Here is a 14,450-nt window from a genome sequence, read left to right as displayed (position 1 = left end):
TGAAGTCATGAAAGTATTTATCATTTAAACAGATATACATCATAAGAATTGGTAAGAATGAGAGCTGTTGCATGACAAACCCTAGTGGTTCTGTTGAAAAAACGCTGGATTGAAAAATATTAGTGTTAGTTAAGGGTTGAGTGTTTTACCATGTTAGGATACAGGTGAGTTACAAGTACCTCACAACCAAATTAATCACATAATACTGTGCAAATGTATAAAATTTTTTCACAAAAGTTATTTTTCTTACCTAATTTTTTATTTTCTAAATTTCCAATTTCAGTTACTTTTATATTAAGTTTTTATACCTGGAGTTTGGTTCTTTTGTCACTGACAGAGAAGCACTTAAGCCTACTTTTTGTAATGATGTTGGGGGTTTAAAAATATACATTTCAAATTACAATTTCAAACAAAATCACTTGCAAAAAAACAGTATATCCTAATATTGGGGCAATTTAACTAATTTTGCAACTAAGCTATAAATAGGGTAATATATTATGTTAGTCATTCGAGTCAAATATCACAAAGTTAATTTCCTAAATTGGCATCTAAGTGAACTAGCCTTGTAATGGATCCTGAAAAGCAAATATGATCTTTCTATTGGTTGCAAATAATCCAGTATCAAATGTTAGAGAATTATTAGCAATTATTGAAACACACAAGTTAGAATGGGCATTTGCCTGTGGGTTTGAATATTACTTATATCAGTAAACAAAAGCTACATCTACATTTTGACTTAATATCTATAAGTGTGTGTAATTGTTGTCAAACTCAGTCAACATAGAAGTAGAAAGAAAATCTAAATTGTGCAATTTTAAGTGAAAAACATCACATTCTACAGAAAAGTGAAGTCAGAATTTAAAATTTAAATAATTTTGTTGATGCCAAGTTTATTGATATACATTGATAAAAGTTGACACATTTTGATCCCTCCCTCCATCATACATGTAGGGTTAATATTTTACAAATTACATTTAAGATTTTAATAACCAACAATTAGTAATTAATTTATTAGCTACAGGCTTGCCAAAAGTAATTTATATATGAATATTAAGCCCAACTATAACTAGAAAGTTTCATGAGCCATGTTTTAGTGAAAAAATATACTTCAAAATGAGAAAAAAAAAGTTCTGTTAGGTGACAAAGATACTTACATGTACAGTACAAATATTTGCATTTTAAAAAATTCCATTCAGATACTTCTACTTTGCTGCAAAAACTATTTTAGATACATAGCTAACATGCTAACACTACTTTGGCACTGAAAATGGTGAAAACATTACAAAATATTTAGTTTTATACTACCAGGATTGTTTCATTCTAAAAATAAACTTTGAAGTATCAAAATAAACTTAATTTTTTTTGCAATAGCATGTTATTTATATAAACACAATGTTAGAAACTGTAAACTACATCAGGGAATATATATGAACTACATTATAAAACAGTGTATGCCATATCCCTGACAAAAATAAGCTGCCAATGGAATTATGTTGATGAATTTGGAAGATTTTAACTAAAAAAGACCTATGGATATAGTAATAGGCTACACTGAGTTCTTTGTGGGATGGAGAGAGTATAAGTATATTTTTAAAAAGGACTAGTATGTTTAATTCCTTGGATAAGGACACCAATGGGACAGTACAATATAGCTAGTATAACTTTCTAATAAATTACTATGTGACAAACTAAAATCGTTCACACAAAAGTTCTAACATTTAAAATTAAACAACTTAAATACACACCTTCTTTTTATCCCGCATAGACCCTTTGCCTCTCACCATTATTCTACACCCAGTTTCTTGCTCCAACATCTTGGTTGTCAGTCCTTTAGGACCAAGGATACGTCCAACAAAGTTATACTGCAAAGTACAGGTACAGTGAAACAGATAAAACTTTCCATAAAAATTGAGTTTCCAATCTAAAGTACCACAGTTAAAGTTGTTTCTAAAGCACAAAATAAAGTTTAGCAAGATTCAAGCTTACCTGTTCTCAAATGAAATTGTAGAATGTACTACAAATATGACATCAAAATGTTCTTATTAATACAGTCCAGTCGAACATAGACAGTAAAAATATCTGTGCAGTTCAGTACAGCTGCAGTTACACTTAGTTACTTGAGTTTATTATACAGATACCATATTAAAAATGCTTAAGAAACACAACAAAGTGAGTTTCAAACATCAATACAAGACTTTATGAAACTTAAAGAAAAAAAAATGGAAATTACCTTTATCAAAGTACTGTGTTTGTACCTTTTTTAATAAATGTTTGGAGGTTCAAGTTTCATGTGGCTTCCTATGAGAAGTGTACCAGAGTGATATTTGTTTGAACACATTTAAGACTGAGACAAAAGCCCCCTAAGGAACAAGATTTAATGAAACACTCCTCATTTTTCTTGTTTTTCTTAAACAATCCTCTGGAGTTTTAATATTTGGTAATACCATGCTACTACTGGCTTTCTTTTGTAAACCATTGTAGGCAATAACTGATAGAGCATAAACATATGTTTACAAATTTATTTCGTAACGCTCTGGAGTTCAACTTTTATATATTCGTGTGGACCTAATTTTTTAAGTTTCTGTACACTGCATAATGATTTATTTCACTTAACTAAATCCTACATGATTTTAAATGAAGAAAATGGAGATTGAACTTAATTTGGCTTTACCAGCACTTAAGTTACTTAACAACGTAGTATGGAAGTAAAAGTAATATAATGCATCATGTCACTTGTTTAAATATCAATCCACAAAAAAAAAATTTTACACGAGATCACACATAATAAAGAGACTGATTCTGCACCTAACTTGTGAAGAAAGGTATAATTCACTATCTTCTCTACTAATGTTTTTAAACAATTTACTATTAACTATACAGTAGAAACATTAAGTTATACTGTTATAATATTAGAGGTTAAATTTTAAACATACTTGCAGCATCCTGAACATTTCAAGCAAACATAGTATATCACACAATTTTCTTTAGTTTTGGAAATTTCAGTAGAAACATAACATGCATATGATACTTAAAGCTCAGAGTAAGTGAAGTTTGTCCAAATTCTTGTGTTCACTGAGCCTGCAGAGCTAAACTGTAATTATAATGTATAATATTTTCTTGCTCATATTATAAATGTATTTCAATAATACTGCCTTAAATCCAAACAAAATTGATGTTTTCAAAGTATATTGGTGCTCACTACACTAACAGACTGTTTAGGATATGCTTGATCCACAATGTTCATTACCACAGAAACATTTAAAAGGTCTGAAAATACAAGAATCAGTCACATCTGCTTTTATGTCTGTCACTTATACTTCAAGATACATATTTATATTTCTAGATACATGTAATGCTTTTCAGTTTAATGTAAATTATATAACATTTTCTACAGAGGCTGCCAAATGAACTACTTTAATAACCTCAGGTTACTTTCTAAAACAGTATTTCACTAAGTGATATAGTCAGGTAGCAGTCAAACTAATTTTTCATTTCAGGTATCAATAAATAATCACTAGTAACATTTGGCCACACTGACTTTTTTTCTTTTTGTAAAAAGTCATTGTCAAGATTGATTAGTGCTTTCACATCTATATCTCAATATATACTTGGAAGAACACAATTCCCTCACTGACCATGGAATCTTCATACTTACCAGATACGCAAGTGAGAATCTAGCAAGTACAGTATACTCTGAAGAGTTATCACTCAGCTGGATCATAGAAGTGATTCTCTTAAAATCAGACATGACACAATGACAGCTCAGAAAGTAGAGACTGCATCACTCTTTCATTCATTGGTCACTTGTCCTAATGATTATTTTAGACATTTAATGATCAATCAGTCCCATCTATATCAAGTGAGAAGTAACTGTTGGCATCAAGGTAAACTGTCAGATTAAGTGCTTTCAGGGATATGTCAATATTGAAGCATCCACTAAAGCTTTGGCAACTGGAATGTCTGGTCACATTCCTTGCTTCATTCAAAAATGTTTCTCCTTTAGGGCAACATGGTTTTGTTATCTGGAAAGAGTTGTCCACAACTAATATTACAAAGAAAAAATAAGCAAATAAATTATGGATGTGTCTTGCTTAATTACAAGATAAGGCCAAGCTCTCATCATGGCCGTCTTAGATGGGTCTACAGTATCCAATCTCTCCCTATAATGTGACCAAGAAACTCCATTTCTCCTCCCACAAGCAAGTACTTTCTAGATTTGAATTTCAAGCCTACTTTATTTATCTCTTGTTATATCATTCTCATGTTCTCAGCCACAGACTTGAACGAATAAACCAACAACACAACACTATTGATGTAAGCTAAGTATCTTCATTGTAAAACTCAGCCTACTAAAGTTGCAGGCATATTCACACAGACCTAATGGTATCAAGAAATTGGAATAACCCATCTTTTGTGATAAAAGTTTCTTTTTAAGTCTGCTCTCATCATCCAGCCTAGCTTGACAGATTCAAAGTGATGAACAAAATAGAATCTTCTAACTCAGACTTTCATTTGTTTGTGGCAAAGGCACTAATGCAAGTTGTCAAACCTACCCATTAAAAAAAAAAAACAAAAAAAAAAACACAGCTATGACATAATTTACTTCTTTATTACAATCACTATAAGAGTGAACCAAGCACTCTTCAAAAGGCTTTATTATATATCAAGCCTTTCAAATGAGACAATCACCATGGCTAGTGGATATTAACTGTTCTGAAAATAGCAAGACTAATTGTTCGAGAGGTAAAAGATGCCACTCTGAAATGAAGGGACTTTGCTCCAACTTCAGATTTAGCATTGGCATCCTCAGTATGAAATTACTGTGCAAATTATCATTCTATGTTGCTTGGGCAACACAATGTAAAGTGACATTCTACTAGAGTTCTGACATTGGTCAGACAAAACTCAGGTCCAGTAAAATGCCCTAGTGTAGGTAGAAGAGGGAATAAGAGTACTTTATGTATATACAGTTGATGTTCCAAAGTCTTACACTCATGTGTCAGTACTATGTAACAATTATAGAAGCTACATATGAAATAAACCATTTCCTGTCTAGAAATCAGGTAACATCAGAAATGAAGTTTGGTGTTATTTTGTAATTATAGGCAATTGTTATCTCGCTCTACACTGGAATGGCTATAGGTTTGGTATGTGAAGTTGAAATAATCAGCACTACATACAATGATACAGTTGGGTTTATCACACTACAAGTTTTTGGCTACTAACTACTCAAAAGTGGTCAGTTGAGGACTATAAAACTATTTAAACCTACCACACTAAAAGTAGCCTAGAGATTTGTTGGTCAAATATGCTAATGTGTTTATGCAACCAGATAGACAACTAAGTTGAGCAATGATGACTTGACACAACATATAAATGATGCATGTATGATAAAAAAACAACAAAAAACACTACAGTGCCAGCTTCTCTAAAACATAACATACTACTCTATAAAGGTCAAAGGAATGCTCAACAGAAATAGCTTTCCCTGGAGTGGCTGTCAAATCAACTTGTTACAAAAATACTGATTTACAAAGTGTTTCACTGTTCAGTAAGTTACAAGTTTAACACCAACTTTACTACAGCATACTTTCTAGAACAAGTAACTGATTAAAATGAACCATACCAATACTTTTATTAAATAGAATCCAATTTCTTTTCCAGCTAGTTAAGTGTTGATCCTATGTGATCGCACAGTAATCTTGTTCAGATATCTAGCAGGCAGTTTGACATCTATCACTATACACACCAAAAGTTATACTTTAAACAGCAAGCACTATGTATTTACTAACAGCCTTATAGGTAAGCACTGCATGACTAGAATAAAAGAACAATTACTGGTTGATACTTAGTTAATACAAGGCTGAGCTGGCCAATGGAACAAATTCCTTAGTAATGGAATATGTGTACATGTCCTCAATGTTACAATCATGGAGTTACTATTTAACTAATTTAAAACAATGATTGATTGATTGATTGATTTAGTGTTTTATAGCACAAAGCAGCGAGGCTATCTGCACCAGACATTCGGTAAAAATGTAAAAAATAAATAAATGTAGTAATAGACATAAATGGAAATGAAGGTAAAACAAAATGTATAAAACCAATGTTGACACCTAGTCTACAATGTTAAGATAGAAGGCAGAGTATAAGTTGTAAGGTATTTACTCTAGCAAAAAGGTAATGATCATAACTCGCCAGGAAGACTAACAGGTAAGTTCAAGAACCACCGTCAATCACCTGAAGTTGGTCTTTCCAGTCCTGGTTCCGGGTTATGTGTCATAGCAACCAGTATCAAAATGTAAAAGAATAGAAGTTTTAAAAGATACATAGCAAAATTGTAACAATGAGTAGCCAAATGTCCAGTAAAAAGATAAAGTCAAGTAAATGGAGTAAAATTTGTAAAAGTAAATGAAGGTAAAAACAAAACAGCAATTAAAACAGAAAATGGTGTAAAAACCAATGGTGACATCCAGTCTTCAAAGTTGTAAAGAACTACCTGTAGCAGAATGGTAATGATCATAACCTGCCAGGAAGACTAACAGGTAAGTATAAAAACCACCGTCAGTCACCTGAAGTTGGTCTTTCCAGTCCTGGTTCCGGGTTATGAGTTAATATGGCCAGTACTAAAAAGTAAAGTAGTAAAAGTGTGAAATGATATGCAGCAAAAGTATAATAACAACTCGCCAGGACGACTAACAAGTAGTTCAAACAGGAGCATTAGTCACCTGAAGTTGGCCTTTCCAGTCCTGGTGTCGAGCTATTTAATGTTCTAGCCATTGTCCAATGTCAAATTGAAGGAGAGAGATTAAAACTGTAAAAAAGGAACCACAATTAAAAAGGTGTAATGAATAAATATGCAACACTTAAATGAGATTAAAAAGATTAATGGCCATTAAAAAATTAAAAACATTATCAAGGTGGACAGAGTCACCATCACCAATAATTCTGTCCAATGTTACAGACTGACCCTGGGAAAAATATGTTTAAAATATTGCCGTCGTTGAGAATTGTAACGATGGCAAGAAAGTAAAACGTGGCTGATAGTGATTTGAGTGTTACACAAACTACACATTGGTGCATCAGTTCCAAATAAAAGAAAATGATGAGTTAAAAAACTGTGACCAATGCGTAGCCTAGTGAGAACAACTTCCTCCTTCCGAACTTTACGGAAGCTAGATGGCCAAAGTCCAATTTTGGGTTTGATTTGAAAAAGTTTGTTGTCACGTTGCTCACTCCAAGTGGACTGCCAACTGGCATGGAGCCGAGCCTTGAAGACAACACCATAGTCCATGTACGGAATAGGCATAGGAGTGATGGTGCTGAAGCAGACATAGTTAGCTGCCATGTCTGCAAGCTCGTTCCCACGAATACCAACATGGCCTGATATCCAGAAAAACTGGATTGAAGTAGTTGCTAATGAGAAATGGGCCAGTCGGTTAAGAATATCAGCGAGAATAGGATGTGAGCTAACGTGTAGTGATACCAAGGCAAGTATAGAACTAAGCGAATCAGTATAAATAGTGCAGTTGGAGTACTGCTCAGCTGCAATATGATCCAGGGCAAGAGATATAGCATACAGTTCAGCAGTGAACACAGAAGCTGTAGAAGGGATTCTGCGCGCAACTACTGACCCATAGCAAACCATAGCAGAGCCCACTGAATTACCCGATTTGGAACCATCTGTATAAATGGGAACTGAATGATTGTTTGAAAGATATTCATTGAATAAAAGACGGTACTTCCAATCCGGAGTATCTGCCTTTTTCAAATGACTGAAAGAAAGGTCACATTTGGGGGCTGTAATAAGCCATGGTGGAATGGACCGACCTGTGGAATCTGCAATGTTATCCAAGGACAGAACCAATTCATCCAATTGCGCCCGGATGCGAAGGCCAAATGGAGCAATGACAGATCGTCTGTTCTGAAAAAGTACTGCCCACCGAGGAAGGAAAACATTTCCAGGTGGGATGCTTTGGTAAGGAATGAAGTTTCAAAGTATATTGTAAAGATAGTTGCAAACGGCGAAGGTGTAGAGAAGGTTCATGAGATTCAATGTATATACTTTGAACTGGAGAGGTACGGAAAGCCCCAGTGTAGAGTCGGAAGTCCTTGGTGATGAATGGGGTCCAGCATCTTTAAGGCCGAGGGTCTGGCAGAGCCATAGACCATTGATCTATAATTGAGTTTCGATCTAATAAGAGCACGATATACCTTTAACATTGAACAGCGATCTGCCCCCCAACTGGTAGAAGAGAGAACACGGAGGATGTTCAGTGCTCTTGTGCATTTGACCTGAAGCTGCTTTAAGTGTGGTATAAAGGTCAGCTTATGGTCAAAGATAAGCCCCAAGAACTTGGTCTCTGGGACCACTGGCAGCAAAACTTCACCGATATGAAGTTCAGGATCAGGGTGAATACCCCATCTACGGCAAAAGTGCATGCATACAGTTTTGGAGAGAGAGAAATTAAAGCCGTTCGCCAGAGTCCACTTCCATACACAATTGAGGGCGGTTTGTAGTTGCCACTCAATATATCTCATGTTTGACGACTGACATGAGATGTGAAAGTCGTCGACATACAGCCCATTCGCAACGGACTCCAAGATCCTGAACAAAAGAATGGGAAAGTGTCGAACCCACACAAACTTGGAATCTCCTGTCCATTAAAAAATTTTTAATAAACATGGGTAGATGGCCACGTAACCCATATGTATGGAGGTCTCGCAAAATGCCATACCTCCATGTTGTGTCGTAAGCCTTCTCTATGTCAAAGAATATTGATACAAGATGTTGGCAGTTGAGAAAGGCTTCTCTGATAGATGTTTCAAGACGAATTAGGTGGTCTGTGGTGGAGTGCTGTGGAACTCACACTGGGTGGGCGAGAGGAGGTTGTTTGATTCAAGGAACCAAACAAGACGAGCATTAACCATCCTTTCTAATGTTTAACAGAGACAGCTCGTCAGAGCAATTGGACGGTAGTTTGAAGGAATCTTGGGATCTTTTCCTGGCTTAGAGAAAGGTAAAATAATAGCCTGGCACCAGGCATCAGAAAAAACATTCTCCTGCCAGATCCAGAGTGGCCGAATCTCTGACATTGGAAACATCGAAGAGGGTTTGGTATGTATGGCCGAACCCTGCAAATGAGATAACCTGCCTTGATGTGGTGAAGTAAATGTTAAAACGAGGGTATTTGTTGGCAGTGTAACTCCATCTTTGCGAGTGGAGATACGCCTCACTGCAGAAACTCCTTGAGTGGAGAGACCAGCGAGAATCTCCGACTCCGGGAATGTTCTTCAAATCCCTTTCAACAATAACTCCTCGTGAAGAATTCAAGGTAGCATGGGGTGTAACCTCAATAGGTATATCCCCAATTGCCTTTGAATTCAAGAGGAGTTCACTGTGTTGGGATGTGGATGTTTCAACCAATATGTCACCAGATCGAAGTTTCTTTACTGATTTTGGAGAGCCAGCAAGTCCCTCTAGTCCCTTTTGAATAAAAAAAAAGGGGACATTTGCCCTTAAGGTTTGTCTGAAAGAGAATGTAGTATAAGAAAATGAGGTACAACAGGTGTTACAGATGTTGAAGATTGCTGCTCAGAATCTTCAAGATGTGGTCGTTTACCTATGGGACTGTTTTTTTCACTATTTTATTTAAGTTTTTATTTGGAGGATACATAATTAAAAAAGGAATATTTCAATGCCCACTGATCCCACCCACCATGGAACCCTACAAGGGGATGCACTACAATGTCAAACAATGACACTGCAGCAATGCCAGGGTTTTGTGAGTACTATACCCAAACACCAGCATCAGGCACAATGTCCACAACACCCGTTGAGAACTTCCAACACTGGTACTTGGTTGACTCTAGCCCAAGTGGACCAGCCGAATGACCCAAGGGGGGCCACCCAAAGGCCGCCCGTCTACAGGAATTTGAGGCCAAAGTGGTGTATTGAGTTGGACCCCTCAACCACCAGGATCCTCTCCTCCCCTTCACGGGTCGCCACGCACGGCAAACACGTGGGTGGATGTTTAGATTCCAGAGAAGGTAACCAGATAGAACAGAACCTTCCCTGGGAGGTCCCCTCACCACGTACAGGAATCCACACCGAGGGGAATTTAAAACAAACGGGTGCAGTTTAAATTTTAATCTAGAATGTGTTTGATGAAGAGAATTACATGAATAAATGCAAAAAAACTCTCTCTTCCAGAACTGAAATTATTTTTAAGTCAATATTCTCTATACATATGTATAAGCAAGGGACTCAAAGTCAAATTCAAGATTGGATGAAAGAAGCTTAATCATTATTGAATTTTGTTTTGTGATCAATTAGTTGATAGGTTTCATTAAAGACAACAAAAATGTGAATCAAGATAACTGGTTGACATATATTCCAAATAAAAAAAAAGGGTTAGTTTTTAGTACTTTAATGGTCTTGTTATCTACTTTGGTCATCAAACTAGGCCATGAAAGAGGAAAGTGAAACTTATGCACAAGTTTTACATCCAATTAGTAGTTTAGTTTTTTCTGTTTAAATTCTGGCTAAGCACTCGCCTTTGTTCATTCTACAAGTAAAACTAAAAACTGAAAGAATGTATTAGTTATATAGTGCCATAATGAAGGGTAGATTTAGACCTTCAAAGTTTGAAACATTATTACATTAAGGTTTAAAACATTTAATAGTACAAATGTCTATAATTCACTAATTATGCACCATAGCTACAGGTTTTTATTTAACTGCACACCTTTTTATTTTACAGGTAATCCATATGAATGAAGTATATTAAGAATATGTTGTGTGGAACAGTAATTATGTATCATACTTACCAAAGTAGAAAATTTGTGCCACAAAAACTGTGTTAACATATATTGTAACATAACTCCTGTGTTTTAGAGGAGTTACTACATGTAACGGCAATGGTGGAAGCATGTGTATGTGTAATACAACAGCTTTTGTTTAAGTACCAATATTTCTGCAATAATTTACTTGCATCAGACACTTTGTATGTCAATAGACAGTAGGCCCATGTCAGGACATTCAAAAGCTAGTTACTTATACATCTATGGAAATAAGTTTATCTGAAAATTATGGGACAGCAGTCTCACTTAAAGGAGAAATGTCTGACAATAAAAAAAAACAAAAAACTTTGCAACACTGAGTGCAAAATGGTAATGTAAAAGACAATAGATTTTTACCTAACTAACAAATCACCTTTAAGGAAACTATATTTTACATAGATGATTTTTAAAAGCTTTTGACAAGATCAGAAGATGGTCTGAACATTGCAGTGATAGGTTTAAGAAATTTCTATTCTGAAGTACGCTAATGGTAACATACATAGTTTAGAAGTACGTAAAAATTACTTGTGTGCATTAAACTTTATATAATATTTTATTACACACTAGAGTTTTTATTTTAAATAACAACTGAGTTATATAAAAAGCAAAAACATCTCATTCAACATTAAAGTGTTATCTTAAAAGCATTTATAAACAATGTGCAAAAAAACTTAAATGACTGATGGGAGTTAAAATGAAATGCAATTGTACAAAAATGTTTTAACAATTTTTAATGCAATATTTACATTATTGTCCTCATTATGCCTGTAATTTCTGAAAGAACATGGACTGTATATGTATACCCCCCCATAAAAAAGAAAACTGTAGAAATTCCATGAATACCACTAGTGGTCACCCCCACTAACTGATTTATATTTAGCCAGCCAGCACTACAGCTATGAAACTAAAGTATTTTAAAAGAAAAATATCTCAACATCCAAAATTCTTGAGATAAACCATATTTCATAACTCCAAACGAGTCTAAGAGTTAGAGGACAACCATACTTCTCTCAAGTTATGGTAAGGCACTATAGCATATTATGTGACAAAATCATACTTAGAGGATTAGGTAAAAATGAGTAATTGGAATAAAGGCTGGTCGAGAGAAGACTAAGAGTTATTATTACTAAGGTCCAATCAAACTGGACATTTGTTGCTATAGGAGGCTCCCTATTTTATATTGTTCATATTAATGGTATTAACTAATGATACACTAGTAAAGTTTGCTGTTAATATTAAACTTTTAGGTATGTCTACCTGTATTAAGATGCTCTAAAGTAACTTGGGAAATGACCTTTAATTTTTGTAAGTACAAGATAATGGATTTCAGTTATTATACTTTGGGTTATACAATTAATATTGAAAACAACCTGATAAATAGTGCGACTGAGAAATGGTAGTAAACATGTTACTTAAGTCACTGAGGCAATGCTCTGTTACTAGTAGTAATGCCATTGCCAATACAATTTTAAGGTGTATTGAATAAACATACCAATTACAGTTCAAAGAAGGTAGATCTATATCTATATACACACACACAAATCAGAAGGATTAACTTACAAGAATAGGTTAATTTTTTTTTTTTAAGATAAAAGATATTGAAGTTTAAAAGATTATATGATGAATCAACAGGATAAAAGTCTCCAATTCTTTCTTGCTGCAATTTGAAAAGTTGAAACAACACAAAGTTTAAGTTTGTAAAATGACAAGCTAGCTGCCAATAAAGATAGTTTTAATTTCCTGATTAGGTGATTATCTCATGGGATAAATTGCCATCCGTAGATGTACAAATCACTGCAATAACTTAAGAGTTTAAGAGGAGAACCATAATTTTCTGAAAAACAAGGGACAGACTTGAGGGTCTGTATGGTCTCTTGTTAATCCTAAAGACAAGTGATAGCCACCAACTATCTTTGTTCTTTATTTGAAACTTCTTTTAAACTGCCAGAAATATTGTTTGTCTGAGAAATTACTCAAAATTCAGGCAATATGAAAACTGTATATTCATAAAAAAATAAAATATTGCAGCCACAAACTTATGCTGATGTTTACAGATTACAGGTTACATAAGAGTGATGTGGCACTCTTAAAAGTAAAAGGAGTGATGTATTTGTGGGAACCAAAAGGATGGTAGTATTCATATACCTAAAACACTATCTTTCTGTGTTAGTTTTTACGTAATGCATAGTTTACCGAGTATCAAAATTATTTGGTAGACCAAAATCAAGCATTACAAAGTAACAGAAACATAAGATCACTATATAAACAGTGAAAATCCAAAGTAAATAGAATAAATTATAAAAGTTTATTTTGGAGAAACTAGTGTCCTCTTCCTGTTTTTCTAAATACAAGTATTCTAATGAGAATTAGGGTTAACACATAGTTTTCATTTAATTAACATTCTTTACAGCCCCTGCAGTTCTTACATAATTTGCAGTGACCCGTATGTCTAACTATAGTAATAACACCGTCAAAATGGCCCCATGGCTACACTGTTAGGTCAGCTGATTAACATTCAAGGACAACTGCCCTACCTAACCATGCTGCGTTACGACATTTTTATACAATGAGCGTCACACAACTTTATACACATTTCGAGGTATCAAGGAAGTGAACCCGATGAAAACATGGTTTCTGAAGCATGTTTAGTGTAAAATAAAGTGCCCGACTCGAAGTAAACGAATGAACATTGTTATACATTCCATCAGGTGCATTCAATTACATATTTATTCTTAACGTGTAACAGCAGATTTCGAACTTAAAACTTATTCGACATAAGCTTCGTGTCTTATTTAACATCTAATCAATAACATTCAGGAATATTAAGACTGTTACATGGAGTCATGTTTACGATCCTCACCATTACAGAAAATAAGAAGAAAACGTTCTAAATGTAACCTTGCTACAAACTTGTTACTCAACGACATACAAGTTTTTTTTATCCAAATTGAAATAACAAAATTATAACATTAAGAAATGCTCGGACAAAACACGATAAACTGATCACCCCTAGCTAAGAGTTTTATTAAATATAATAAATGTTGCCAAAGATATGCTTTCCAACTTAAAGTATTTGATCCTGCCCGTCAGTCAAAGCAATAAAAACAAAAGACCTTTCAAAGTCGAAATTTGAACACATAAAACGTTCTAGCGACCAGACAAACAAGTTTACGCTTTTATCAACCAGTTTATTTGTTGAAAGAAATCCTGCAACACAAACTTCAGGGTGCACACAAAACCCTATAACCATATATACATAACGCATATTTATTTCATATGTACACAAACTGGAGCGCATGAGTACTCGAAAATCTGAAATACCAACCCGAGAGTTTTTCTTAGTTTTTGTATTAATTAATACCCATAAAATGAAATAAGAATGGTAGATGACGTTTAAAACCCCACAGCACGTAACGTTTTAACATTATTCAATCTAAATTTTTTGTTTTTAGTGCAAAGTACGTTGGGTTAACTGCTGTATACACCGCAAGGAGTCGGGGTTAGGATTTTAGCATTGTGAGTTTGTAAGCCTACCGCTGATTCACGTACATTATTTCGTCGTTTTCAGAACTAATCATGTCTACTGACAGGAAAAGGAAACATACGAC

The 14,450-nt window shown here is 34.5% G+C and overlaps 1 protein-coding gene across 2 annotated transcripts in view; it reads right to left on the bottom strand.

Annotated features, from left to right (window-relative positions):
* Positions 1–14,450, bottom strand: part of LOC143223533 (protein held out wings-like) — a 60,304-nt gene that overhangs the window by 23,953 nt on the left and 21,901 nt on the right. For both annotated transcript variants that reach the window (XM_076451614.1, XM_076451615.1), the window contains exon 3: positions 1,746–1,862. In XM_076451614.1, the coding sequence (XP_076307729.1) occupies positions 1,746–1,862 (117 nt within the window). The remainder of the gene's footprint in view (positions 1–1,745; positions 1,863–14,450) is intronic.

This window comes from Tachypleus tridentatus, chromosome 8 (genome assembly GCF_004210375.1).
Source record: "Tachypleus tridentatus isolate NWPU-2018 chromosome 8, ASM421037v1, whole genome shotgun sequence".
NCBI classification, from domain to species: domain Eukaryota; kingdom Metazoa; phylum Arthropoda; class Merostomata; order Xiphosura; family Limulidae; genus Tachypleus; species Tachypleus tridentatus.
This window is presented reverse-complemented; position numbering and strand designations above follow the sequence as displayed.